Source organism: Aythya fuligula, chromosome 1 (assembly GCF_009819795.1).
Source record: "Aythya fuligula isolate bAytFul2 chromosome 1, bAytFul2.pri, whole genome shotgun sequence".
Lineage (NCBI taxonomy): Eukaryota > Metazoa > Chordata > Aves > Anseriformes > Anatidae > Aythya > Aythya fuligula.
The window spans coordinates 34,875,466-34,900,887 of record NC_045559.1 but is presented as its reverse complement, the minus strand read 5'-3'; the positions used below and the strand labels follow the sequence as shown (position 1 = coordinate 34,900,887).

At 37.0% G+C, this 25,422-nt stretch overlaps 1 protein-coding gene across 5 annotated transcripts in view; it reads left to right on the top strand.

Moving 5' to 3' along the window:
• TAFA2 (TAFA chemokine like family member 2) overlaps positions 1-11,614 on the top strand; it is a 199,712-nt gene extending 188,098 nt beyond the window's left edge. For all 5 annotated transcript variants that reach the window (XM_032208269.1, XM_032208268.1, XM_032208267.1 and 2 more), the window contains one exon: positions 9,530-11,614. In XM_032208269.1, the coding sequence (XP_032064160.1) occupies positions 9,530-9,541 (12 nt within the window). In that variant the 3' untranslated portion in view covers positions 9,542-11,614. The remainder of the gene's footprint in view (positions 1-9,529) is intronic.
• The last annotated feature ends 13,808 nt before the right edge of the window (positions 11,615-25,422 follow it).

The following is a 25,422-nucleotide window of genomic DNA, read 5'->3' as shown; positions in this document are numbered from 1 at the left end:
ACTTTAGAGTCTGGTACTTATCAAAACCATTAAAAACTTCGGGGCCATTTAACTCTACTGGGAAATGCCCTATTTAATTAATAAAATGAGCTAGATTTGTTTGCCAAAAGACATACCTGAGGATCTAGAATTCTAAAGTGTTCTGTTACAGGCTTTCAAATATGTTTAGACATGCTTTTCATACCGCAGTGCCTAAAATAAACTTGAGAGAAATAATTAATGCTTTTGAGTCTTGATATCAAAAGATAGGTATGGCTGAAGTATTATGGGGCAGGAATAAAACATTTGAAGACTTGAAAAAATGTCTATGAATACTTAACCCTCACTGAAGGTAAATGAATTCATATAGTTGTCATTACATATTTTTTCAAAACTGCTCAGAAATCACTTAATTTTTGCCTCTTCTCACTAACCCAAGCAAAATAATGGTCTGTGATATTGAAAGAATGACCTGTTTCACAATGCTCAGTTCTCTGCTGCAGTTACTTTATCAAACATACCCCTGAAATATGGTTGAACCACTTTAACTATTGTCAGACTTTTGAAATGGTTTCTTGTGCCTCCAGAAACTATCATAGACATCCAGATCCTAGATTCTACATTCTAGATCCACACCTATCTACTATTAATTGCATATTTTTGCCCTATTGCAAAAATATCTTTTACATCTCTTTTTGTCCAGCTTCACCATTAATTAGAAAATAAATTACAGGATTTTCATGCTGTGAGGAAATTGTGAGCCTGTTCTTTTGTGATCCTGTACATTTGCTAAGTACTTTTGAGTATCACAGGTACAAGCTAGCACTTTCCAAGTCTAGAATGCTGATCTGTCTCAGGAAATAAACACGCGCAAGTTGCAAAGCAAATTGTCACTTGCCTTCATAAGCCACATATGAATAACAGTGCATGACAAACACACTGTATGGATTTTGAAGTCACAGGAATTAGTAGGCTTCAATCTGTTCAAAATATTAATTTCCATCCTGGACTTTCATTTTCAGAGGGCATAAGAAGAAAAAAATCCATTGACAGATACTTGTTTCTGGTTATATGGGCACTTCTGGGCATTTTAATATTGATATTAAGCTTTCAGTACCAAAACAAGTTGTTTCTGTCATGGAAAAATATGACTGATATAACGCTCTTAAAGTCTATTCTGTTTTAGGAAATATTTGCTAAATAATTTTTTTTTTTTTGGCTCTGTTTTACTGATTTTTCGGGTGCTTCTTGATGTTCATTGTGAGGAAGAATATAAAAATAAGGGCACAAAGGACATCGAAGTGAACTGCATAAAAATAAGGGCTTTCTTGGTACATGATCTCTGTCTAATCTCCAAGACGTGTCTTGGAGGACAATCCATAGCTAGGCATTCTCATAATGTGTTTAAAAAAATTATTTAAGGGGTTCTTGTGACATTCCCCATATTTAGCTTGTCTCATGTTGTCCATTAAATATATTTGTGAGATCCTTTTTATTTTTTAAGAAATATCCCCAGCATTTTTGTTTTCCATGATCTTTTAAAATTTTGCAGAAGAATGCTATGGGTGCCAAGATGGCTTTTCTTTGCCTCATGAAATTACACATAGCACAGTGTGAGCTGGTCATTGTTAAAAATATGTGATTTTGTTTCTCTGTCTTACATATCTGAAAAAGAAGAAGAAGATAGCTTGATAATTCCTGAGTATACTCAGACAACACACAGGATATGACCATACACATAATCCTATGCTATAAAGTTGATGGAACAATTCTGATTAAAAAGGAAACAAACAAACAAACATACAAACACCCCCTCCCCCCCCCCCCCCCCCCCCAATAAAACTATATTAAGTTCTTCCTGTCTCTTACATTTGTTTATGTCCTTTGGCTAAAATCCAGAACAGAGGGTCAGTCCATTATACTGCTCAATCATATTAGGGTTGCAAAAGCACCCATAGATGTCAAGTTCCTAACTTTTAAGCACTGAACTTACAAACTCATGAGTTTGTTTTAATATACATGTAGACTTTGTGTATAGTCTGTGGTAAACATATAAGAAAAGTTGATAGAGCTGACAGTCAAAAAATTAGTAATGTAAAAAGGTATGTTATGAAATATTCCATCATACACTGACTTTAACATATCTTCCCTTCTTCTAATAATTATTAAACAATTAATAATTAATTTCATGCCTCATTTGCATGTGAGTGCTATTCCATAGTTAGAAAATATTTTATGATAGATTTATTTCTATAAGAAATAAATGATTTGTGCTATGCCTAATTGTGACCCTGTAACTTTGATGCCTGGGGGTATGACAGTTAGGAAAAGTACTTTTCTATTTCAAAAACATTCACTCAGTCATTCTTTACATCCTATAATCTTGATTAGAATGGAGGCTGTCCAGAAGATCTCTTGAGCTGTTAGTTTTTCTAACGTGCTGCCTCTGAGATCACTTCATCTCTGGTCCATTCTGGGTTACACTGACAAATATGTTTTACTGAAAGACTGAATCTGTTTGGAACATTTATTGACAAGAAGAAATATGAAAAAAATCTGCTATGTTTATTTTATATATTTTTGTTTTAAAATGAAACAAGTGAGTTCACATACAATTACAGCCTGTTTACAGTGGCCACTCACTAATTTAAATTAAAAGCCTGCAACTGCAAAGTAATTATATTTTAATTGTACATTTAGCACAAGAAAGTGAAGAGAGTCTAATGCGTTATATTTGTGATATAACAACAGTGTGGAAAAAATATTAGCATAAAGGGAGTAATTATGTTCCAAGAATGAACAAATTAATTAAAATCAATATCTAGGATGCTTAAAGGTATAAGTATTTTTTTTTAATTTTTTTTTTACTATTTTTTTATTTGTGCTGTTAAGCAGCAGCAAAGCTAATATTCATACATACTAATTATTAACTGAAAAAGTGATTAGACTTGATTTGCACCCATTCACTATATTACAGTTCTCTTAGGATTTTAGAGATCAGACATACCACTCTCAGTCCCTCTTTCATTTTAAAGACCTTTGGCACAATACCTTGCTTCCCAGATACTCAAACCAAACAGCTTTTACTTTGTCCAAAATTAAGCATTTCTGGGAATAACATCACTAGATATTAGCTAAAATTTCCCTTCTTCACTATGAAATTTTCCTTAACATCAGAGAGGTCTATTCTCTCCTTAATGTGTATGGATGTATAAGTTCCATTAATGGTAATGGCTGATATGTACTTGCTTATTACAGGTATTACCGTACTACATAGAGGCCAATGCGGACCACTATGTGTGTTACTCAGAGTAGCAATGTATGAACTGTACATTAAGGAAGAAAAAAAAAAAAGAAAAAGGAGGGCAAGTGGAATAATAAAAATTCTGTTAAGGTGTTAAGTTAAAAACTCCAATTATGTAATTGTAAAATCTAGGAATACACAGCTTGACTTCCTATGCTGTTTGTATAAACAAGATGACCTTTGTATAGTGTTAGACACCTTATGTAAATCAGAGACTTGAATGGTTATCAGATTTTTTTTTCTTTATTTCAGCTGTTTATCCTATGCAGTAGTGTTTGTTGCTTGTATATATTGTTGTTTGTTGCTTGTATATATTTTCACAACACCATTGTAGAGCTAAATGCAGGGAGCAGATAGGCCTGCAGATTATGATTTTAATGTGTTTCACTCTGTCTTCAGTGACTGAAGAGGACACATTTAGACTTTCAAACAGACATGTGACTGAGCAGTCATGTATGTCTGAAATTACTTTCTGCTAGCTACCCATACCTTAGTGCATACATTGGTAGAGCTGGACGTTATAGAAATAATAATGGTTGAGGTTGGGATCTGGTCCAACCCTATATTCAAGCAGGGGCACCTAGAGCAGGCTGTCCAGGACAATGTTCAGGCAGCTATGAAATGTCTCCACAGCCTTGGTGGACAGCCTGCTCCTGTGCTCAGTCACCTTCAGAGTGAAATGTTTTCTCATGTTCAAAGGGAACCTCCTGTGTTTCAGTTTTTGTCCTGGCATGGAGCACCACAGAAAAGATCCTGGCTCTCTTCACCCTCCCTTTTCGCCCTCCCATTAGGTATTTTTATATATATATATATACAAGATTGCCCCCTGACCTTCCTCTTCTCCAAGCTGAATAGGCCCAACTCTCCCAGCCTCTCAAACGACTGGTGCTTTTGTCCCTTGATCATCTTGATGGCCCTACATTGGACCCTGTCCTATATGTGCATGATTCTCTGCTTGGGGGCCCTGAACTGGACACAGCCCTCCAAGTGTGGCCTCAACAGTGCTGAAAAAAGGAGAAAGAGCACCTCCCTTGACTTTGCTTAATACAGCTTGGATTACCTTTAGCCTTCTTTGCTACCAGTGCACATTGCTGGCTCATGAGCAACTTGGTCTCAAAAGAGAACTGTTATCCTCTCTTTTCAATAACAAATATTTATTTGTTATTTTTTTATCTGCATGCATGTAGGCAGAACAGATAATTTGACTGAGTTGCTGTGACTGTGCCTGTCCAGTTATGCCTTTGGGGAAACCTTCTTCTGGTTCTGCTTAGTTTCTGGTCTAGAAACATGTGGTATAGAAATGTGGTGTAGAAAGTACAGGTTTCTACAGGATCAAACGTGCTTTGATCCTGCATCTATATGGCCTTTCTGGGAGTCTCACATCATTTTATCTGTCTTCAGTGTGCTTTGCATCAGCCGATTTACCAAAGTTTTTTATATACCTATATCTGTATATCAAGCGAAGCTAATAAAATTCGACCTGCAGATAGGATCAAACTCCATATTTTACATTACATATCTCAGTGACACCTGGATCCAGTCACAGAATCACAGAATTTCTAGGTTGGAAGAGACCTCAAGATCATCAAGTCCAACCTCTGACCTAACGCTAACAGTCCCCACTAAACCATATCCCTAAGCTCTACATCTAAACATCTTTTAAAGACTTCCAGGGATGGTGATTCCACCACTTCCCTGGGCAGCCTGTTCCAATGTCTAACAACCCTTTCGGTAAAGAAGTTATTCCTAACATCCAACCTAAAACTCCCCTGGCTCAACTTAAGCCCATTCCCCCTTGTCCTGTCACCAGGCACGTGGGAGAACAGACCAACCCCCACCTCACTAGAGCCTCCTTTAAGGTATCTGTAGAGAGCAATAAGGTCACCCCTGAGCCTCCTTTTCTTCAGGTTGAACAAGCCCAGCTCCCTCAGCCGCTCCTCGTAGGACTTGTTCTCCAGACCCCTCACCAGCTTCGTTGCCCTTCTCTGGACTTGTTTGAGCACCTCGATGTCCTTCTTGTAGCGAGGGGCCCAAAACTGAACACAGTACTCAAGGTGCGGACTAACCAGAGCCGAGTACAGGGGGATAATCACTTCCGTAGCCCTGCTGGTCACACTGCTTCTTATGCAAGCCAGGATGCTGTTGGCCTTCTTGGCCACCTGAGCACACTGATGGCTCATATTCAGCCGACTATCAACCATCACTCCCAGGTCCTTCTCTGCCTGGCAGCTCTCTAACCACTCATCTCCCAGCCTGTAGCTCTGCTCGGGGTTATTGCGCCCCAGGTGCAGGACCCGGCACTTGGCCTTGTTGAACTTCATGCAGTTGACCTCAGCCCATCGGTCCAGCCTGTCCAGATCCTCCTGCAGAGCTTTCCTACCCTCGAGCAGATCGACACACGCACCTAACTTGCTGTCATCTGCAAACTTACTGAGGGTGCACTCGATGCCCTCATCCAGATCATCGATGAAGATATTAAAGAGGACTGGCCCCAGCACCGAGCCCTGGGGAACGTCACTAGTAACCGGCCTCCAACTGGATTTGACTCCATTCACCATGACTCTTTGGGCCCGGCTATCCAGCCAATTTCTAACCCAACGAAGCGTGCGCCAGTCCAAGCCAAGAGCAGCCAGTTTCTTGAGGAGAATGCTGTGGGAGACGGTGTCAAAAGTCTTGCTGAAGTCAAGGTAGACCACATCCACAGCCTTTCCCTCATCCACCAAGCACGTCACTTTGTCATAGAAGGAGATCAGGTTCGTCAAGCAGGACCTGCCTTTCATAAACCCATGCTGACTGGGCCTGATCACGTGCTTGCCCTGCAAGTGCTGCGTGGTGACTCTCAAGAGGATCTGCTCCATGAGCTTCCCTGGCACTGAGGTCAAACTGATAGGCCTATTGTTCCCCGGGTCTGCCCTCTGGCCCTTCTTGTAGATGGGCGTCACGTTTGCTAGCAGCCAGTCTGCTGGGACCTCCCCCGATAGCCAGGACTGCTGATAAATGATGGACAGTGGCTTGGCCAGCTCCTCTGCCACTTCTCTCAGTACCCTTGTGTGGATCCCATCCGGCCCCATCGACTTGCGCACATCCAAGCGCCGTACCAGGTCGCCAACCATTTCTTCGTGGATAGTGAGGGCCACATTCTGCTCCCCATCCTCTTCTGCCAGCTCAGGGTACTGGGTATCCAGAGAACAACCGGTATTGCCACTAAAGACTTAGGCAAAGAAGGCATTAAGCACCTCCGCCTTTTCCTCATCTTTTGTAAAAAGGTTTCCCTCCGCATCCAGTAAAGGATGGAGATTCTCCTTAGTCCTTCGTTTTGCGTTGATGTATTTGTAAAAAGATTTTTTGTTATCTTTAACGGCAGTAGCCAGATTGAGCTCCAGATGAGCTTTGGCCTTTCTAATTTTGTCCCTGCACAGCCTCGCAACATCCTTGTAGTTCTCCTCAGTGGCCCGCCCTTTTTTTCAAAGATTATAAACCCTCTTTTTTCTACTAAGCTCAAGCTGCAACTCTCTGTTGAGCCAGGCTGGTCTTCTTCCCCGACGGCTCGTCTTTGGGCACGTGGGGACAGACCGCTCCTGCGCCATTAAGATTTCCCTCTTGAAGAGTGCCCAGCCTTCCTGGACTCCTCTGCCCTTCAGAACCGCCTCCCAAGTGACTCTATCAACCAGTGTCCTGAGCAGCACAGAGTCAGCCCTCCAGAAGTCCAATACAGTGGTTTTACTGGTCCCCTTCCTGGCCTTGCCAAGAATAGAGAACTCCACAATTTCGTGGTCACTCTGCCCAAGACAGATCCCAACCACCACATCTCCCACCAGTCCTTCTCTGTTTGTGAAGAGAAGGTCTAGCGGGGCACCACCCCTGGTAGGCTCACTAACCAGCTGCGCCAGGAAGCTATCTTCCACGCTCTCCAGAAACCTCCTAGACTGCTTTCTCTGGGCTGTGTTGTGCTTCCAGGATATGTCAGGGAAGTTGAAGTTCCCCATGAGAACAAGCGCCGATGATTTCGCAACTTCTGTCAGCTGCCTGTAGAACTCCTCATCTGTCTCCTCATCCTGGTTCAGCGGTCTATAACAGACCTGACCAGGACGCTAGCCTTGTTGGCCTCCCCGCCAGTCCTAACCTTCCCGCCGATCCTAACCTTCCTGATGATCCTAACCCATGAGTAGAATTCCAGTAACACACACAGGCAAAACCCCAAACAAAACAAAGCAAAGCACAAAACAACTACCAAAGCAAGCAAGCAAACAAACAAACAAAAACCCCCAACTAACCAACCAACCACCACCACCAACAACAAAAACACAATAAGATGATGTGTCAGCCTTTTGAGCTTTGTTACAGAGCATAGAAATATGTTGCTTGACTTTTAAATTAATTCTTTATTATTTATTCAGGCAATCTTCCACTATAGAAAGGATCACATGAGGCAGTTTCCAACAGCAAGAACAAAAAGAAGAGCAATGAAATAAACTAACTCCTGTATCATAAAACCCACATAGCACAATTTTATTATGGCCTCCCTAAATGCAGTTCCTAAGCAAAAATATAGTGAAGGCAAACTGAAGTAATGAACTCCTTAAACAATCCATTTAATATTCTGCTCCATGTTCTCTGCAGAGCTGATGAGAGCTGTATGCAAACAGTTTTGCTGAGGGCAAAAGAATGTTTCATCATTAAGGAGCATGACCCTTCTCTCTGAGATCAAAATGAAGAGCATATGCCCTTTGATGTCCTAAAGTGTTATTGTGACCGATTCTATTGGGTTGTTCATCACAAGTTGGAATGTTGTCCCCTGACACTACTAGATATTAAAATGCTACGTGATCATTAATTGTACCCACTGACACAGCAGAAATATTCCTCAATGTTATGTTTCTTTTATATGATGGATTTTTAATATATTTCCTTTCTTTTTCTTTCTTTTTCTTTTCTTTCTTTCTTTCTTTCTTTCTTTCTTTCTTTCTTTCTTTCTTCTTTCTTTCTTTCTTTCTTTCTTTTCTTTCTTTCTTTCTTTCTTTCTTTTCTTCTCTTTCTTTCTCTCTTTCTTTCTCTCTTTCTTTCTCTCTTTCTTTCTCTCTTTCTTTCTCTCTTTCTTTCTCTCTTTCTTTCTCTCTTTCTTTCTCTCTTTCTTTCTCTCTTTCTTTCTCTCTTTCTTTCTCTCTTTCTTTCTCTCTTTCTTTCTCTCTTTCTTTCTCTCTTTCTTTCTCTCTTTCTTTCTCTCTTTCTTTCTCTCTTTCTTTCTCTCTTTCTTTCTCTCTTTCTTTCTCTCTTTCTTTCTCTCTTTCTTTCTCTCTTTCTTTCTTTCTTTCTTTCTTTCTTTCTTTCTTTCTTTCTTTCTTTCTTTCTTTCTTTCTTTCTTTCTTTCTTTCTTTCTTTCTTTCTTTCTTTCTTTCTTTCTTTCTTTCTTTCTTTCTTTCTTTCTTTCTTTCTTTCTTTCTTTCTTTCTTTCTTCTTTTCCCAGTGTTTAAAATCCTAACAGGAAAAGTCCAATTACTGTGAAATGCTTTGCTTTCCTCTCTTTTTCTGTGATCCTTCTGTTCCACTCTTGTTTCATGCTAGGCTGGGTGAAACCACTCTAAGTGAAATCCTTGATAGCTATTTTCTACCTTGCATATATCAAGATTTATCTATCTTTTGTTTATGTGTGCATGATTTTTGTTCTGTTTCACCACTAAGTGGTTATTGCTTGTTAAAATATATTTAGCAGTTAACAGAACACTGCATTGTCAAGTAGCATGCAAGGAATGGAAGAATACATCTCCAATATCAGTCACCGTTATACCGAATGGCTAACATTTTAAAAGCATTTTTGTTACTATGCAGTTCTAACCCTGAAAAAGATGCACAAGATATGGAAAGTTTCCTTAAAACCAATGCTTTTAACATTTGTGGGTTGATGATTTGGGACCTTCAGATTTTATTTTCAATTATATTTTTATGTATGGTCACATTTTGGTTTCTCCTTGTCAGGTCCAACTCCAACAAAGCACTTAAACACACATTTTAACTTGGGGAGCATCCCTGTCTAATATAATTGGGAATTTTTCACTTATTTAAAAACAATTGAAAGTCCTTTGCTGGATAGAGATCTTATTTTTCAGTCTCAGTTTCCAGTACTTCAGAAGTAGATTCTCTATGTACATTTTGATCTTCTGATTTTTTTTTTTCTTTCTTTTTTTTTTTTTTTTTTGGGGTGATCTTTTTTTTTTTTTTTTTTTTTTTTTTTTTTTTTTGTCTTTACAGGTAACCCGATAGCTAAAGACAAATCAAGTCTCAAGGCTGATTGATAACATTAATTCCTCCAGGCAATCGCTGAAGTGAAATTTTATACTGCCGGGGTGTATCCTTCAGAATCAATTGTTTCAATGAGAACCTGGTTTGCAATCAGCAACAGCCTTGAGATCAAAACTACAGGAAAGTTATTTTGAACTTCTTTGTCACAAAGATTTCAATGGATTGAACTGTATTCACTTGCAAAATTGCACTTGCTGAGGAATTTGCAGCTGTAACCTCAAGAGGTGATATTCAAAATGTGCAGAAAAGCAGCAATCATTTGGATTCTCCATTCCAGACTGGTGACTTTTCATCCTGAAGAAACCAACCTCCAAAATGTATTGGTTCCTTCTCTTTAAAATGGTCCACCTGGTCCACCATTCAGATTGCTGGTGGGACTGCACACTGCTTTAATTAATTTCCGTTGCAGAATTTGTCCTCTGGCATGGCGCAGTTTTAGATGTTTTTATTTGTATTCTAATCTTGGAGCTCTGAAGGGTACATATTTCAACATCTTGAAGTTGCTTTTGTTATAGGAATGAAAATATATATCCATTGTTAATAATTATTGTTGACAAATAATAGTTATCTGAATACATCAGTCATATTATAATGTATAGTCAGGTTGACATGTTTCCCTAAGGCTAACCAACTACTGCAGCTCTTTGGCAGTTAAAAAAGTAGTGGTCAAAACTCAATTACCACTTCCATTATAAGGCATTTTATACCGTTAAGATATACATTTCAATTTAGTTTGAAGGAGATGAGTGTTCCTGTACTTTACTTTCCTAACCTTTAATTCATTGAAATTCATGGTAAGCAGTCAAAGACAGTATTTCATCCCTTTTTCTAAAGGTAGGCAGGGTTATAAATGAGGTTTGCAATTATGAAATTAGATGGTAATCATTCAGAATTTTTCTCTTTTTGTTAAAAAATAAAATCTCTTGCTTGAAACTAAGTACTGTTGGATGCTTATGTAGATGTCTGCTCACTCTCTTTGGTATAAAGGAAAAAAGTCCTAGTGCCCCCCCAGATTCACAGTTCATCAGTATTTTGCTTGTTTACTGTCATTCAATTCATACCTGATCCATGCCAAATTCACATTTGCTTTTTCTTTAATTTTCTATTTCAGTAGCATTTTTTTTGAACTTTGTGATGTGCTGTTACATTTTAAAAAATCCTCAATATTTAAAGGCCTTAAACATCTATGAGCTTTTTTTCTAAGTTATTACAGAATGTATAATTTTATACTCCATTTAATGTATATTGTACCATCTGTAATATTGATAGAACTGAAATTTGGCAATTTCTTTTAGTGACACTACATAAGCATGCTGGCTTACAGAGTAAGGGAGTTCTGACTGTATGCTTTGGTGCATTAAATAAAAACCACACACACTTAGTGGTAGTCAAAATATATATATGGCGTCAAGCTTATTTAAAAGTCCTGTGTGGTTACCAGACTCTCAGAAGAAGAGAGAAACAATTTTATCATTACAAGCCATTGACATGGCTAGGTAGTTTTATATTAAGTTCCATGATGGATGAACACCCTGGAGTGCTCTGCCTCTCACAGTATCCCCTGCTGTTCCCAAACCATTTCATTACCTCTGTTGTATTACTGCACAGGAGAGTTAAATAAAATAAATGATTGTTCAGAATAAAATTGAGAAGTATATTCTATCATTCTGCTGAAAAATAATCAGAAATGTTGTCAGATAAAGATATTCTTTTCTGATTAAGTTTTAATTGGGATAAACTGTAGCAACAACTAGGTATCTCAGTATGTTAGGATGGATTAATATTGTATGGATTTGTGCTAGCAGGTGCAGGACAGAAGGTAGCATCTTAAAAAGATTGAGACGGTACCAAGTATAAATGTGCTATTTTGTAAAATCTGGATATGGCCTGTCTTTGGTCAAAAATCTGCATCATGCTTCTCAAAATTTGTTTTATTTGGTTCTTTGTTCTTAAACCAACATTGAAAATACTGTATTATATACAAGTGTAACACATGCATATCAATAAGTGAAAATAAATGGATTTTCAAATATACTGAATAGATTATCTGCAGTAGATTACTGTTGTGAATATTCATGACAAGTAAATAAAATTGTGATATAAAATAGAGTAACCTACATGGATGTTCGCTTTGAAGATCTATTCTGTTTGCCCATGTAACAAATAACTTTGTTCAGGGAGTAGGAATCTCAAGGGTTAATTAATTTTGTATTTCTTCAGTAGGGCGGGGAATATCTCCCACCACTTTGAAAGGTCCTTCTCCAAAAGAAATTGATCAAATGCAACTGTTTTAGCATTATCATGGGGAATTCAAGTGAGCATATTGTTGTTTTCGGACAATATTAAATAAAACTTTTTTTTTTTTTTTCCACCTACAAAATTCCTGAAAAACTTAAATTTACACCTTTTCAGTATCAATGTAACATGGTAGATATTCTTGAAATAGTAATGTTTCAGTTTAATTTGTTGAACTGTTAAAAAACAATCAAACCAGTCCAACACTGGTCTCTGGTGGTCTGTCTCAGAGCAAACTGGAAAGTTGGGATATCCATAGTGTCTGTTTTAGTAGACAGTGCCTGTCTTTGGACAGAGTATGTGTGACTAGATCAGTTATGGGTATTCATATCATAGGAATCTGGAGATAAATTCTGCTTCAATTTATTTTGTGTTTTATTCCTTATATTCTACTTTCTAGATTATTTGATGTACCCAGCTTCATCTGATGGCAAAGATGATCGGGCATAATAATCAGAGGAAAATCCATGTTACCTTTCGAATTTAGTAATCATCAAGAGCTCTGAATCATAGGAGATTATGTGGTCTCAGTCTGCAGTTCCATATGGCAATGCACCATCAGGGAAAGAAAATTTACTGCTTTGTTCAAGCTTTTTGAAATGAAATGCATTGGATTAGTTCAACTAAACAAAAAGAAAATCTTGATACAAGTCTTAATGAAAAAACTTCCAAACCAAATCTAGTAAATATAAAATAGGGCTTAAAAAAAACATTAAAAAAAAATGCATTAGGTAGGTCTGTTCTGAAACTAAAATTGTATTATAAAGCTTGATATTTGGTTAGGTTTCATAAAAATATAAGCAGTTTTGTTGTTGATATTGCTTTTTTCCACATGATGATTGTATGGCTGGCTTTTATAGCTGTCCAGATAATGCATGGATGTCTGTAACAACAACAACAACAAAAGGTGATTGGCATCCTTTTCTGTTGATTTACTGCCTCCTCCTTCATGCCCTGAATTTTACAAATCTGTTGTTAACCAAGATAAGGGAACATAGTTTTGGTCTATAACAGCAAAGTTGCCTTAATCTCTAGTTTCTTTCTGCCAATAGATAGGTAGCTCTATAGCAAAACATGTCACACCTGAACAATCCAATGTCACTAAATGATTTCTCATGGTTTCAGTGGTATTAAATGGAATAATGAGAATTACCTAATCACTTGGTTAGTCTTCATAATACAGTTTGTGTCCTGAAAATCTTTTGTTTATACTTTTTTAGCATGATAAACTATTTCCACATTACATCTTTGAACTTCTTTCCATAAGATGTTACATAATTTTCAGCTACCACTTTACAGTCGTTCATTGCAAATATTTTAGAAAAAATGTCTTCCATGGCTGGCTGTTTTGAATCTTCTGTATTCATGCACTTGTTATGTGGTGATTACAAGAGGTAGTATATAAAAAGGCTTAATTATCCACAACTTTTTTTTGACAGGTGATGGCAAGTGTTGCCAATATCTGTTAATCCAAAACTAACTTGAGACTGTCTGGCAAGAGGACCATTGCTAGTGACAGCTGTGAACTATTTTATAAGGCAATGATTCTGTTCTTCTTTGTCAGACTTCTGTCAGTGGGATGTCAGGCCAGGCAAAACCATTGTAGTATATTTTCATCACCAGAGAAGTGGGTTATGGGCTGTGGATTCTTCATACTGTTAGCATCATGTAGAAGTCTGGGCTGGGGCTTTGTGTGGTGGTGGCAGAAGGTCCTTTGGTCTGTTCTCCAGAATGGTAGAAAGGTCTGTCTTCTGTCTTCAGGGTTTGCTCCAAAACCAGACTAAATAAATGGCATGGTGCCTTGTTGATTCCAGCCAGGTGTGGATAAGGCCTTCAGCTGAAGTTAAGAGTGTTCATCATTTTGCTTAGAAAATTCTGAATGAGCAAGTTTATTAAAGTTCATATGCCTATTGAGATTAATGATTAAACAGCCTTCCCTCTATTTCCGGTTCCTCCTTGCTACCACACAGGTAATGTTATATGGCAATGGGAAGAGAAATCCATTTATTCTTTGCTCATATATTTTCTTGACTAAATATCACTAATCAAAACAATATTAGCTATGGCTGAACATATAGACATGAAATATAGCTGGTTTTTAGCTCTGAAAACAGTTATTGCCTAACCAAGTTCAAGAAATAGCTTCTGTAATAGAAGTATTATTGCCCATATGTAACCCTCACTGTTAAAGTTCCATATTAAAATCTTTAAATTACATTTATATTAATAACTATAAAATTGTATTTAGATTTTCTACAACAACAGGGCTATTCTCTCCCCCCTATACCCTAAAGACACTGTAGTTTGAGATTTATGGCTTGGCTTAAATTACTGCAACTGCACCATGGGAAAAAACACATGTAAAAATTCTGATACTACCTGTATTGCTGAGACAATACAAGTTTTATCTTGGAAATGAAGAGTAGGTGGAGTTTCAAGTTTATCCCATATCAGCATATTGTTTGATCCTCTTGATGTCTTTTCTCCTTACTGTTAGAACAAACATGATGAAAACTAATTTTAAATTCTCCTGCCTTTTGTCTTAGTATTTCAATTTCATATCAAGAACTTACAAAATGTATACTGGTTGCTCTAGTCACTATGTTTCTATATAAAGGAGTTTTTCTTTTCTCTTCTTCTCTCTTTATGATTAATCCTGAATGCCTTGCCAATATTTGGGTGTACATAATATGACTTTTCCTCTTACTGATTTAGAGTTTGAGCCTCTTTTGTTTTGTTCTTTTTATTTTTCTTCAGACTTTTTCTCCTTAGTTGGGATCCATTCAAAATATTTAAGATAAAAATTTCTTTTATAAATAGTGGCCTGGAAATGAACACAGGCCACTTGTGTAGTTCTTCTTGGAGAAGAGAGAAGAGATGATGTGTATCTATCATTAGCTTTTAAAATGGCTTCCAGCTGAAACTGTTCTGTCTGAATAGGAACATACATATCTATATATTTTTTTCCAACTATAAATTGTCTGTGTTTCAATATGCTCTCTGATCATAAAGCTGATGAAATGGTCCTATCTGTATGGCAGATTACCTCAGCAGAATTTACAAATGGAAGATGATGATTTTGCTAATGTCCATGGGCAGGTAGACAGAATCTGGTCCCAGATGCTCTGCCTAATGTTCATGGCAAAAGCGACTCAAAAACAATGCCTCCATATGCCATAATTGCTCAAATTATTTCTCAGGCATATTCCCTTGTCATCCCTCATATGTAGAACTCATTAGATACCTAGTGGGAGAACATATGGAGAGAAGAGATGATGGAAAACATTGTAAAACAGATTGTGTATTTAAATTTATGTTATAAAAGACCTCTGTGCACAGGCAAACTTAGTGGAGAAAGTCCAAACTCATTCGTCCAACTTCATCAGCAAGTCAACATTTATGGAGCAAGTCAACATTTATTTATCTAAGAACACTGAAATGCATGATGGGTTAAAGCCTGATACTAGTGGGAATTTCCAAATATTTATTTAAACCATAGATGTGTCATTTATTTTGACTAATAGAAATGACCAGTAGTCTAACATCATACACAAATCTTTTGGCAAGATCAGGTCTTTTACTGTGGGTTTGTGAATTGGATGTCAAAACAACGACTTTAAGAGCTATTTTTTTCACAAAAAGAAAAAGAAAAAAAAAAAAGAATAAAGAGGAAAAGGAAAAGGAAAAGGAAAGAGAAAAAGACAAAGACAAAGACTATGAAAAAGAAAAAAGAAAAAAGTTCCCTTCATCCAGCTCAGCTCATTGATGAATGGGGATCCATATCCAGTGTGGAGATAATGACTAATGAATATTAATAATTAATTATTTATATTTATTTTTAAATTAAAGAAAAATAAGCTAATAATACTTGAATTCAATTATTATATGCAGAATTTTGTGATGCTTTTTTTTTTTTTTTTTTAAATTATACTTGAGTCCTTCTTGTTTTGTTTTGGCATTTTATTTTTCTGATTTTTGACTCACTGCTGACCATGAAGCTGATTTCAGTAAGAAATATTTGGGGTATTGTAAAAGGTCCCAGAAGTCGAAGTGGGCACTAGCAAAACTTGTCCAGTGGACAGGTTGGAGTTGGATAGACACATGTCTGGGAACACTGTGACTTTAGTGCTGTGGTTGGTAAAATATAGCTATCACCTACAGAAATAATTCTGCAAACGTTGTTACCCAGTTCTTAAAGAAACTATTGTGACAAATGTCTTAGAGCATGCAGCTGAATCACATGTCATACCTAAATGAATTTTGGAAGGACAGAGAGGAAGAGTGTGGACATCTCTTACAATGTGACTCCATGCCTTAAAAATGTCAGATACATCCACAGGATGTTTCTATATAGGTTGTTGCCTTTCTGAAAGGAAAGACAAAATGGCTGTTGAGGTAGAATTTGCAATGGAGGCATGTGTGCTGGCATATATCCCTATCAAAACACAAGATTTTGTGTCATGTCTTGAAAGATGGCCTCTGGAAATGCAGATCTAACCCTTCTCAATTACTGCTAAAATTAGACTGCATTTCTATACTGTTCTAAATCAGAGCTGCATGGTATGCTGCTGGCAAGCTGCACCACTTGGCCTTCACCTTTCAGAGGAGAATAGTTGTTCTGATGAACCTCGTCAGGAAGCAAACCTTTACATGCTCTTGTCTTACACTAACAACCCTGATTGTTTTCTGTTTTTACAGTTTATATATGTATTAGCCTTTCTTTTACTGATGATACCTAGTAAAATACTGTCATAATTTAGGGACTGTTTAGACAGCAGGAAAATGCTGTTTAAGTTGTGTTGTAAGTCTTTCATTAACATGTTGTGGTTTTCTGTTCCCTCAGTAGCAGCATTAGAAACTAGATGATGAAATAGTAAAAGAACCTTGAAGATGTACTGATTTGTTTACTCTCAGGCAAGCAGCTAGACCTTGCTCAGTGAAGGAAGTTACAGCTCCTATGTGTATGATCGTGTTCTGTCAGTCTTAATATCCAGCCCTGTGCTTTGATTGAACTTTGATTATACAGAAATTTGTGTGGTAGTAATATTAATGTAAAAGATTAATAGCTACTTGAAAGATGGACCCGTAAGTATTGATGCATGCAGTGAAGTATCCAGGACTTCCAAATTCAGGGTTTTACTTAATGTTCCTGATGACTAGATCAGCATAGTACTAATTATTTTCCCCTTTTTTATGTCTTTGTAAAGATACACAAATATACCAGACGACTGGAAGCTAAAATGCTGACTTAACTGGACTTCAGTTAATAATGTGTTTATTAGCCAAATCCATATAACTCGACTCTTCCCTCACATGTTGTTAAAGCATCTAACATAAGGACCTTATACTGCAATTATAGTTCTGAGAGGAAACACAATAAGGAACGACAAGGCAGTTTGTGTCTGTGTCTCTTTACTAAACGTACTCACTGAGCATATCCATTTATAAGCATTCTAGCTCTATAATTTAGAAAAATAAGCTGCAGTTCATTAGAACGTGTAGATGAAAAAGCATATTGAAAATCAAAGGTTCAGGTAAGAAAAAAAAATGCAGGTGAAAAAAAACTTGAATCTGGTTTACAGTTTTACCAGATGTCATATTGCTGAGTTGAGTCTGGGAAGTATGTAGTCTTGGTCCTGCCTCCAACAAAGCAACACATGAATACCATTCCTTCCCTTGTCCTACCATAAAACATACCTTAGGCAATTTAAGAAAGGCAATTTAAGAAAGGCAATGTACCTCTCAGTACAAGGTCTCTGTTCAATGTCTTTGCTCCTTAAATCCTGAAAACAGAGCTTTCTGAGAACCTTACTGGTGACTAAAGCTTCTTATGGACTTTTGTTCAGGTTTAAATTTCATGCTGTCTACCTGTGCCAGCCATTTGAAAAGCTTTCTCATTGGTTCAGACACCCTCCAGGCCCCACTTTGTTGTTGCTCAATATGGTCAAAAGCATACTTTGTAAATACCGTGTTTATATTTGATGTTTTTGCTTGTCTGCAGGAATTCCAAAATGGCATTTCTTGCTTTGTGTCAAACTTGAAAGTTATTAAAATATCCTGAATAGTCATAAACTCAGTCGACTCGTTCATAATAAAGAGCTGTGATGCCTTAAGCTACTTTTTACCAGTCAGGGTATTGTCAAGGTGACCTTTCATGCTGTTTCAATTGCATAGCCTTGCCATTATTTAACTATTAGAATGATGGAAAGCTTGCACTTTGCTATTTGAGTGGCAACATTTCCAGACACAGGGACCTGAAAGAATGAACATAAGAGAGGCTATAATTAATGTGCCACATTAACAAGTTAAGGATAAGAAGCCAAAGCAAGACTAACTTGGTGGAGCAAAGCAGTTGAATTCGAGTCTTGAAAACTAAAAATCCATTTGCAGTGCTTTCTAGAATCCTAATATCTCCTACTGGTGACAAATTGTTAATGATAGCTCCTTTTTCCTGCACTTTGTGTTGACCATCCATCATTATTGAAATGAACAGGAAAATGGAGACTCTGGAATGCTATTAAAATTCCTCTCAAATTTAAATGTTAGTGAAGTTACAGCACAAAATATATTTTTCCTTCTATATACAAAAAAAAAAAAGTTTATTTTAAAATGTCCATATATAGTTATAGAAATAAAAATTCATAAAATACTTGTGTGTGTGTGTGTATGTGTGAATAAGTAACGAGTGAAAAAAAAAAAAAGCTTTAAGCTTTAGAAGCCACAAAAAAGCCCGCTACATACTAATATATTAGGACAGAATTAATGATATACTGTGTGGTCTAATATTATCTGGCCTACTCAGGACTGACCCAATGTGTAAAGAGGAAAAGTGAGCTAAAACAAATAGGACCAATTTTACACCACTGTAATTCTGCCCCTGGATGTCTGTGTATGTCTTCTTTGTAGGGCAAGAGATTTTCTATGATGATAAGGTAATGTGAGAAGCAATCATAGATGGGAGTGAAAAACACATCATCTTGGAGGACAGGATAAAAAAAGGAAAATAACTCTTTTTAAAAAAAGTTAAAATGCAAATTTAGGAAAATTAATGTTTGTTTTTGTTTGTGAATTTAAAAGAAAAACAGGTATTGTTAATGTGATTTCTAAACAAAAATGGGAAATAATTATTTGACTTATATGAAATGATTTCACTGAATTTTAAGCCCATTCATAACCATGTAAAAACAGAATTTTTTTATGACTGCATAGTTAAATGTATTCTGTCTACATGAATCTTGACTCATGTTGACATAAAGCAAAATCTCTGGAAAGATGTGGCTGTTGGAAACACTTTTGTCTTCAAAATGCTGTTGGAGGAGTGTGAACATCACAGACTGTGGAAGCTGCGTAAAAAGCAGAACAGAAAAAGGTTTATTTTTTCATCAGTGGTTAGGTGATTTATATGCACGACTCTCATTAACATTAATGGGACTTATCTGCCTCATTTTTTATGAGCCTGATGTGAAGTTAATGGCAGTCTTCCCATTGTCTCTAGTGGGCTGTGGATCAACCACTAAGTGCATAAATGAGTTTGTTTGAAATATTGGTGTTTGTAGACTCAGAATGTCAACATGCTACATTCACATTTCCAATAAAAAAATGTGGTGGGAATACCTCAGTGTGAACTGAGGAGTTAAATACTGCAGTGTGCGCTGATCTGCATGCACTTTGGAACATCTACACAGCAGACTGTAGAGATGCCTGAGCCAGCTCTCAGTGAGCTAGTGTGAGCAGCAGTAATCTGCTAAGCAGCATGAGCTGATTTACTCCTCAGAGATCTGATCAGGGGTAGGTGTACTGGGATATGTGGTCCAGACCAAGTGATGGGGGAGTTGCTCTGTCATACTACACTGTATTCCCATCAATAACATGGTAATAAGCAAACCTGTTTTTTTGAAATCTACCCTTACATGTGTATAAACTGAGCTCACTTTCTTTCTTTCTTTCTTTCTTTCTTTCTTTCTTTCTTTCTTTCTTTCTTTCTTTCTTTCTTTCTTTCTTTCTTTCTTTTTTCCATCCTTTATTTTTTATTTCTTATTTAATATTGTAGGAGTAATAGAGGAATCTTATTTATTTATTTATTTATTTATTTATTTATTTATTTTTGTCAATAACCCTTTCATTGAGTATGTATGTTTTTCAGTTTTAATGAAACTAAACTGCACTACCTTTTTCTTCTGTGGGGTAGGGAAAGAGTCCTGATATTTTCAGCACAACTGGAAGGATTTCTATTCAAATCCAGGTTCCTTATTAACCCAATCACTACAGACAGCAATGACCTGCCTGATCATCTGCAGAGAATGTCTGTGGACACACACAGAGTAGCCTGTATAGCTTGGCTGTGGACTGGGAACTCTTCTGGCTCAGCTTAATGCTGGTAGATCCCCAGCAGTGACAGGTTTCTCCTTATCATAAAGTTGCATTGGCGTATATGTGCAAAACTGGCCTCCAGAAGAATTTGCATTTTGAAGCTGATCTTCTGTTAGTGTTAAGGGAAGCTAGATCCTGAGTCTTTAAACACATGGGATTTCTCCTCCCAGTCATACATGTCTGCTGCTGGTCCCAATTCCAGGATCAGCCTGTAGTAAGGCTACAAAATGAAGACACAAATTGAAGATACAAATGTACACACAATAAAAACATGGCCAGACACAGAGCTTAATGCAGACTGGAGACTGGTGCCTTTGGAGACCTACTAAGAAACTGATAAAGCATGCACATAACCACGCACAACACAGATCACCAAATCCCTCCTTCTTCTCTGATCAGGACTGAAATTTGCTAGTGGGGCCTACACACACCCTCAGTCTCCCAGTTTCCAGTCACTAACACATCTGATACTCCTTTGGTTGATAGTGTGGACTTTAAGTCAGTCTAATATCCTTGCTTGGACACTGATCCCCTGCCCAGTTACAGTCTATGACCCTGGTGCTTTCCAAGCAGTGGTGATCAGACTTGGATAGGCAAGTGTATTGACCAGAAATCAGCTTGCACATACCCTTGTATTCTCACCCCTCTCCGATTTTCCAATGTCTGTTCCTCCATGATCTCTCCCTTTTCCTTTTTTTTCCCTTTTCATTTTTTTCCCTCGTTTTTTTTTTTTATCTACTTTTTTTTTTATTTATTATTATTATTTTTTCCCCAGAAATCCCTTAAGTATCATAGGCTCTTGCAATCCCCTTGAAATATATTTTAATAAGCTTAGCTTGGTTCCATACTCCCTCTGAAATATACTGGAGTTTGCACTTTCACATAATTATCTTTTTCCCCACTTGCTTATCAGTTACACAGTTTTGGTTGAACCTGACCAAGGTCATGTCTGAGCAGCTCCTTCAGTGGCCCATCAATCAGATGTAAGAGTTCTGGCTTTTAGTGTGACCTCAATTATGTACTGTTCTTTAAACTTGATATATGTATATGTTTAATCCACTGCTTTTCCCATCTCTCTCTCTCTCTGTCTCTTTCTCTCTCTCTCTCTTTTATTTTTTATCTATTTATTTATTTATTTTATTCTGCTGAATAGCTGTTAATCAGATATCCTTACAAATCAGATATTCTTAAATTTTAGCCACGTCCTTACAGCTAGGTTTATTTAGTTTAGAGAGTGGCTGCTGACCTGAATTCCTTTGTGCACCCTCACTTTGTCCTCCCTGTGGAAAGTCTCACCTCCTCAGTGTGGTATGTACAGTACAAAAAAAGTAGGGAGAATACTTCTTTCCTTTAAAATAAAAAGGTTGGATTTTTCCTTTCCTTTCCAGGTCCTCTGAGATCAGATGGACCAGACATGCTGCCCTGAAGCCTGAGTATGAAGCTGACATTCAAATCTTCAAAGAGGTATTAAAAAGAGATGCAGAACAAATTCTCTTCACGACCTGAAAGTAATGAGGGCATGGAAACCTGAACAGGTTTGTGGAGCAGAGGTCTATAAAGCAGAGCAGGTGCTCAGGATGCTTTCATCACAGCCATTGATTCAACACATCCTTGTGCAAGCACATGGGTTTTGCTCCCTTCAGAGATAATCTCAACTCTATTGATAGTTTATCTTTAGGATCAGCCTCATATTGTTTCCTGGAACAGGCTCAGGAAGACTTAAGTCTTCATAAGCTATCGAACAGGTATGTGACTGTCCCATCTGACTTATGCAGGATTGGTGGTCCTTCATTTTACCAGTGCAAGTCAAGCCTCTCAGCTTAATTTAGGCAGACTAAAAAAAAAAAGGCTTAATCCAAATGACCTAAAGGCACCCATGCAGACTGCTGCAGCTGAAAGGCACAACAAAATATGATTAATCTCCATCTCAGGTTGAGATCTTTCTCTGGTTGTTCTATCCATACAACACCTTGGAATGTCAGCTTTTGCAGATGAATTGAATTTCCCCTGGCTCTGGATTCCTCACAAATTTCCAAAATACGAGCAAAGAGAATCAGGAAGGTTACTGCTATACAGTATTGGTAAATCCACTAGGTAGGGTACAAGCAAGTAGACAGATATTGGATTTACTGGCTACATTCACATATTTTAGGGTATGTAGAGCTCAAGTAACTACAAGAGGAACAGAGAAAATACTCCTCACTTATTCATCTCTGAGATGACTGCACATTGTACATAAGAGAAAAGGTAGGAGCATGGAAGAAAATAGATCACTGCCATTGAGTTTGCCTACAGCAAATTTTAAATTTTTATTTACAAGCTGTGCTTTAGTTTTAATTAACACTTTTTTATTATTTTTAGATTAAACATTGTTTCATTGTTTGATAATTTTAAAAGTCATTCTACATCTTGTTAACAATCAGCAGGTTGGACTGCAGTGATGCAGAGTTTCTTCTTGCATATACATGTATTCACCAGTTTAATAAAGCTCTGCATTTGTATTAAAGACTTGTAGTCTGCTTAATTGTAAGGAAATGGGAAACCACAGTAATGCCAAAGGGTTTTATTAAAGTATCAAAAATCAGCAAGCAATACACAAACCAATTAAATAGCACTCTATGTCCCTGAAGTAGAAAGCATAGAGGTTTGCGCTTAAATTGAGATTTTCTGTGACAATGAAATCAACCCTTACCTAATCTAATCTGTAAAATTTATCAGATGCAATATGCCAAATGCCGTCCTTCCACCACAAAAATTAAAATAAAATAAACACAGTCCCCTAAAAACATATCCAGCAGTTTTAAAGTATTTCCATTAAAAATATGCATTTACAGTCAATGACTGATCTAGATCACTGTGTGCACTATATGGATCCAGGCATACATCTTAGTGTCAGAGTTCACGTGTCTGCATTCACCCTGGGACTGTGCTGCTTCTAGGGTGGTTTCTAGGTGGTGGATATTTCTGGGGAGTGCACTGCAGTACGTGGAGCGGATTCCACAAGAAAAATTTCTGCCCTTAGTGATGCAGGAGATTCTTTGGTGCCTGAAAGTTGATGCAACCGCTCTGAAAGGAGGCTCTCTGTGATTAACTTTGGAGTATACTTGCAGAAAGCTCTTCCAGAAGATCATGCTTTTGACTTCATAGAAGAGACAGATAGTAGAATTAATGAGTGTGTTTAGCTAACAAAAAGTCCTATCACACTAAGAGCCCTTCTCATCATATGCATTCTTTGTACAGTGCTGTATTTTACCGGTAAACTGGGGATGGTCCTCACAGCAATCTTGTGTTAGATATGAGAATCAGCAGGAGTATTTGAATGTGGGTACTCAGTACTATGTATTTTCTTACACATTTCTTGAGGATGTATTGGAGGTATTTTGCTCATTGTCTATGTGCTGGATATGGTTTTAGTAAGCCTTTCCAGGGCTAGAGTAAAATTTAGCGTAGAGTTAATAAGCTAATTACAAGTTAATTACAAACTGAACAAATTCCTTGTGGTCTGACTGTGAATCAGAAAGTGTTTTCCAACTCATGTATATATATTTTTGCAATGTATCTTGCAAATTTCTATTGTATGGATGTTTGTATTTCAAAGCAGTCATCATTAACATACTTTGCTGGCAGATTTGTCCCAAAGGGTAGAACAAACATGAATTTTTCAGTTTTCACTCCTGAGATGACCCTTTACTGTTTGACAGAAGCGAACAGCGTGATCTGTGGACACTATCTGCATGCACTAAAAGTCGCTTAGCACTTTAGTAGATTGGCAGACATTTTTAAATCTCATGACCATTAATAATCAGCTGGGTAACCAAAAGCATTAAGGCAAATTTATTTTATTATTTCCTTAAATATTAAGAGCAAGAAAACTATTGAATCTCTTAAAATGTTTAACAAGTAAATGGGGATTTTGTTTGTTGTTACATCATCACTACAGTGTCCTGTTTTCTTTCATAAAAACATTAGAAATGAGACTCAAAATCCAATTAATGTTCATTTACCCCAGCAATGTTTAATATCCTCAGTCCATGAGATGTGAACTGATATACTTTAACGTATGTTAATATATTAATAATTATCACAACTGACCAATGAAATATGTACCATTATTTGATCCACTCACATTTAATATAAATTTCAGATTTGCTAGAGAAAAAGATTGGCCTCCAGAAAGCTGTGAAACTGTCTAATTTGACAGGATTTAAAACACACATAAGATTCTGAGTGGGAAATTAATATATAAAGACTAAACACCAGTGTATAAAATAGATTCATGATCTACATCTATGTATTTACTGTTCCATATGTTTATCTTCTAATATTTTTAACTCCCTATTCTGTATTATCTTTGCAAAATCCTTCTACATATATTAATAGATAACATGCTTTCTTTGAAGAAGAGCCATGAAAAACACACATTGACAGGCAACCATAAAAGTACTCCATACCGTTGTAAGAAAGTCCTGTACTACTGCAACCATCCAATTGAAATGATAAGTAATAAGAGAAGAAAGAGCCTCTAGAAAAAAAATTATATGCTTTTCCAACTAAGGCAAGGTACTTAGACTTTCTTGATGCATATATACATTCACCAGTACCAAACGCTTTCTCAGCTGTTTCATAGCTCTTACCGTGGCCATAATTTAAATGGAAAGAATAACCTTGCTCTCAGGACAACATTAAGAAGTGTAAATCTCCCACACTACAAAACACTCCTTAACTCTTTGTTACTTTTAATATATTTACTCTTCAAGGCTTTCACGTTCTAACAGAGAAAGCATGACATTTGAGCATCCTACCAGCTGCTGAATGTTCAGCATAGTGAGATTTTCACCATGTCATGAATGGATGCCTTTAAAGGGCATCAATTTCTCGCCTGAGTGGAAATCATAATCTTGTACACAGTATGTCTTGTCATCGTTCCTGTCAATACTCAACACTATATTTATGGAAAGGACATCGTTTTGTTAGTAACCGTTCCTATTGTTCTTAATCCTTTCATTGTTTTATATCTCTTGAATTTTCTTCCACATTTAGAGAGACTTTTAAGGTAGGACTAAAGAAAGTTGGAATAAAAATATGAGCTATTCACAAACAGTGTGCCTGTTTGTGAAAAACCTAACCAAATTAAATAGGGACAGCAGGAGCATAGTTTTATTTACATCTGAGCTTTA